Below are 2,534 nucleotides of genomic sequence, written 5' to 3' on the forward strand. Positions count from 1 at the left end.
GTAATGTGTGACTGGGCCTTGTGTCACTTTATGTTGAACAAATTGGGCCCCCAGATCAAAAAGTTTAAGAAACCCTGACATAAGCCACCTCTATAATTAAGATAAATGAGATTTAATCTGTCTTGCTAATCAGTACATAAATATGTAAAAACTAATAAATAAAAAAACAATAAGAATTAAACTGATACAATGCTCTGGCTCTCACCGACTGTGTTGTGCCAGCGGTTGACGGCAAACAGGCGGCTGCACGTGACGGTGACGGCTGCTGGTATGCTGAGGTGAGGGAGCGTGTTGGCCGCCACGTGGGTGACAGGGGAGTTGGAGGGGAACTTGAGCACCATGATGACGTCCTGCTGCATCTGATCCTTAAACATCAGAGGGCTCTGGGGAAGGAAACACTGGTGAGACAGACAGAGAGAAAGAAGAGGAAAGGACAGAGGAGAAGGGACAGTGGGGAGAGGAAAAGGTTCGAGGAGTCGGGGAGGGGGTGAAGATGGAGGTAAAAAAAGGGAGAGACAGAACGGATGGGACAGAGGTAGGGAGGGGAAAAGGTAAATTAGTGGGAGCAAAGGGTCAGAGCAGGTACACACACTGAGGGCAGCCTGAGAACTAGGAGGAGGAGGTTGGTCTGGTAGGTCAGGGATTGGGAGGTTTGGGTTGACATGGATGGCTCTGATGTGGAGACACTAATGCTTATTAATGCTCAGGGGTTGCAGGGAGAATAAAGAGACTAAAACCCCATTACATACTCTAGTATGTAATAAAATCTCATAGAAGAGTTTGCTATTGGAGGCCATTTAGTAGGCTGGCCAAATACAAAAGCACCTAAGCTAACCCAGTCAATGCAAATTTAAGACAAAACACAAACAAAAAATTAATTTTTTGTCACTAGTTTGCATCTGAAGTGTTTTTTTTTTATTTCCTCTGGAGGCTCTCTGAAAGCACATACAAAAAAAATTTGTTTTGCTGAATCTGTCATGTGATTCTCACCAGGTGCATGGCAGAGGAGCGAGGTGGGTGCGGCTCAATCAGCAGCTGAGAGGGGACCTGACCACTGACCTGGATCTGGGTCTCAATCGCCTTCAGATAGAAATATGGAGATTAGCATTACAAAAAAGGAGAAAAAATTGAATATTGAGAAAAAACACAACAAAATAAAAATACATTTTCTTCCAAAACATTCATGTAAAGACTCCCAGCATGTGCTGTTAAAAGGGTTTGTGCAGTGGAGCTTCTTATTTAGCGGATTAGGTTTTTTATTTTTATTTTTTTTTATTTTTTTGCTAACTTTAGAAACCATTATTGGACCGATTAGCTTCATTTAAATTAGGTTGTTGCAAATTTGAAGTCGACTAAAAAAATTCACAAGTGTAAAACTTGAATTTTTAAACCATTTACCACAAATTAAATTAAAACTGTCCCCTCTTACAAGAAGTGCGGGACGTGTCAGGCACCATGTGTGCAGCAATGCAGCATCTTTAGCAGCTAAACTTCAAGCTAAGAGTGTCAAAAGGAAATAAAACATTTAGCAATAAACAAATAACAAATACAAAAATGGACTACATCTAAGTTATAGTACAGAAAGTATTTGCTGTTTGACTGACTTCAAATTTTATTTATTAAAATACAAACTTGATGAAAGAAATGCTTTTATACTGAAAGGGGTAAACTGGAAGTATCACACCTTTAAGTTAAACCAATAGAAAACTAACAGGTTTGCATCAGTCCCCCCAGTATTTACCTGAAAGGAGATGAAAACAGACTGAGTGACAGTCGTCTTAGCGGTTAGCATTAGCTTTCACTAATTTTTTATCTGTTTAGTGGATTAGTCTTAGTGGTGCTAAAATTGTTATTAAGAGGATTAGCGATTAGTGAACATTTTGGTTAGCTGTGCCGACCACTGGGTTTGTCTTAAAGTTGTAGCATTTTATTATTAATAACAAGATGTATGATTCTGGAGGAGGAGAGTTTAAAAAATCTAGTAATATGCCATGGAAACCAGAATTGTAAAGTAACTAAGTACAAATACTTTGTTACTGCACTTAAGTAGAATTTTTGGATATCTGCACTGTACTTTAGTAATTATTTTGCAGCGTTCATTTTACTTCTACTTCTTACATTTTAACACAGTTATCTGTACTTTTTTACTTCTTACATTTTTTWAAAAAAGCCAAAAGTAGAAAGTCGTTACTTTTATTTCATTTTGCTTGTTTTCATTCCAGCTTGTTATTGTAAAAAATAAATACCGTCCATATCAACTGTGCCTCCTAGATAGAGTGAATTTAATTGTGGTTGAAGGAGAAGTATAAACATATAAAATTTGGATACCGTCTTAGCTAGTTTGTACACAAAAATCACGTCACTCTCCAGCAGGACATGATCAATAAAATAAAAGTAGTGTACTTAAGAAGTATTTGTATTTCATGAATTATATTATTTCATTTGGCCGCAGTCCTCAGATAGATTTTCATTTTGGGGAAAAGGTTTAGGCACCCTTAATATATGTATATAAACTGAAACAGCTAGACTAGTGC

The 2,534-nt window shown here is 37.7% G+C and overlaps 1 protein-coding gene across 4 annotated transcripts in view; it reads right to left on the reverse strand.

Annotated features, from left to right (window-relative positions):
• Positions 1-2,534, reverse strand: part of nbeaa (neurobeachin a) — a gene marked incomplete in the record, with an annotated part of 147,512 nt that overhangs the window by 6,371 nt on the left and 138,607 nt on the right. For all 4 annotated transcript variants that reach the window (XM_014003308.1, XM_014003306.1, XM_014003305.1 and 1 more), the window contains 2 exon segments: positions 206-398; positions 991-1,080. In XM_014003308.1, coding sequence (XP_013858762.1) covers positions 206-398; positions 991-1,080 — 283 coding nt within the window.

This window comes from Austrofundulus limnaeus, unplaced genomic scaffold, assembly GCF_001266775.1.
Source record: "Austrofundulus limnaeus strain Quisiro unplaced genomic scaffold, Austrofundulus_limnaeus-1.0 Scaffold17, whole genome shotgun sequence".
Lineage (NCBI taxonomy): Eukaryota > Metazoa > Chordata > Actinopteri > Cyprinodontiformes > Rivulidae > Austrofundulus > Austrofundulus limnaeus.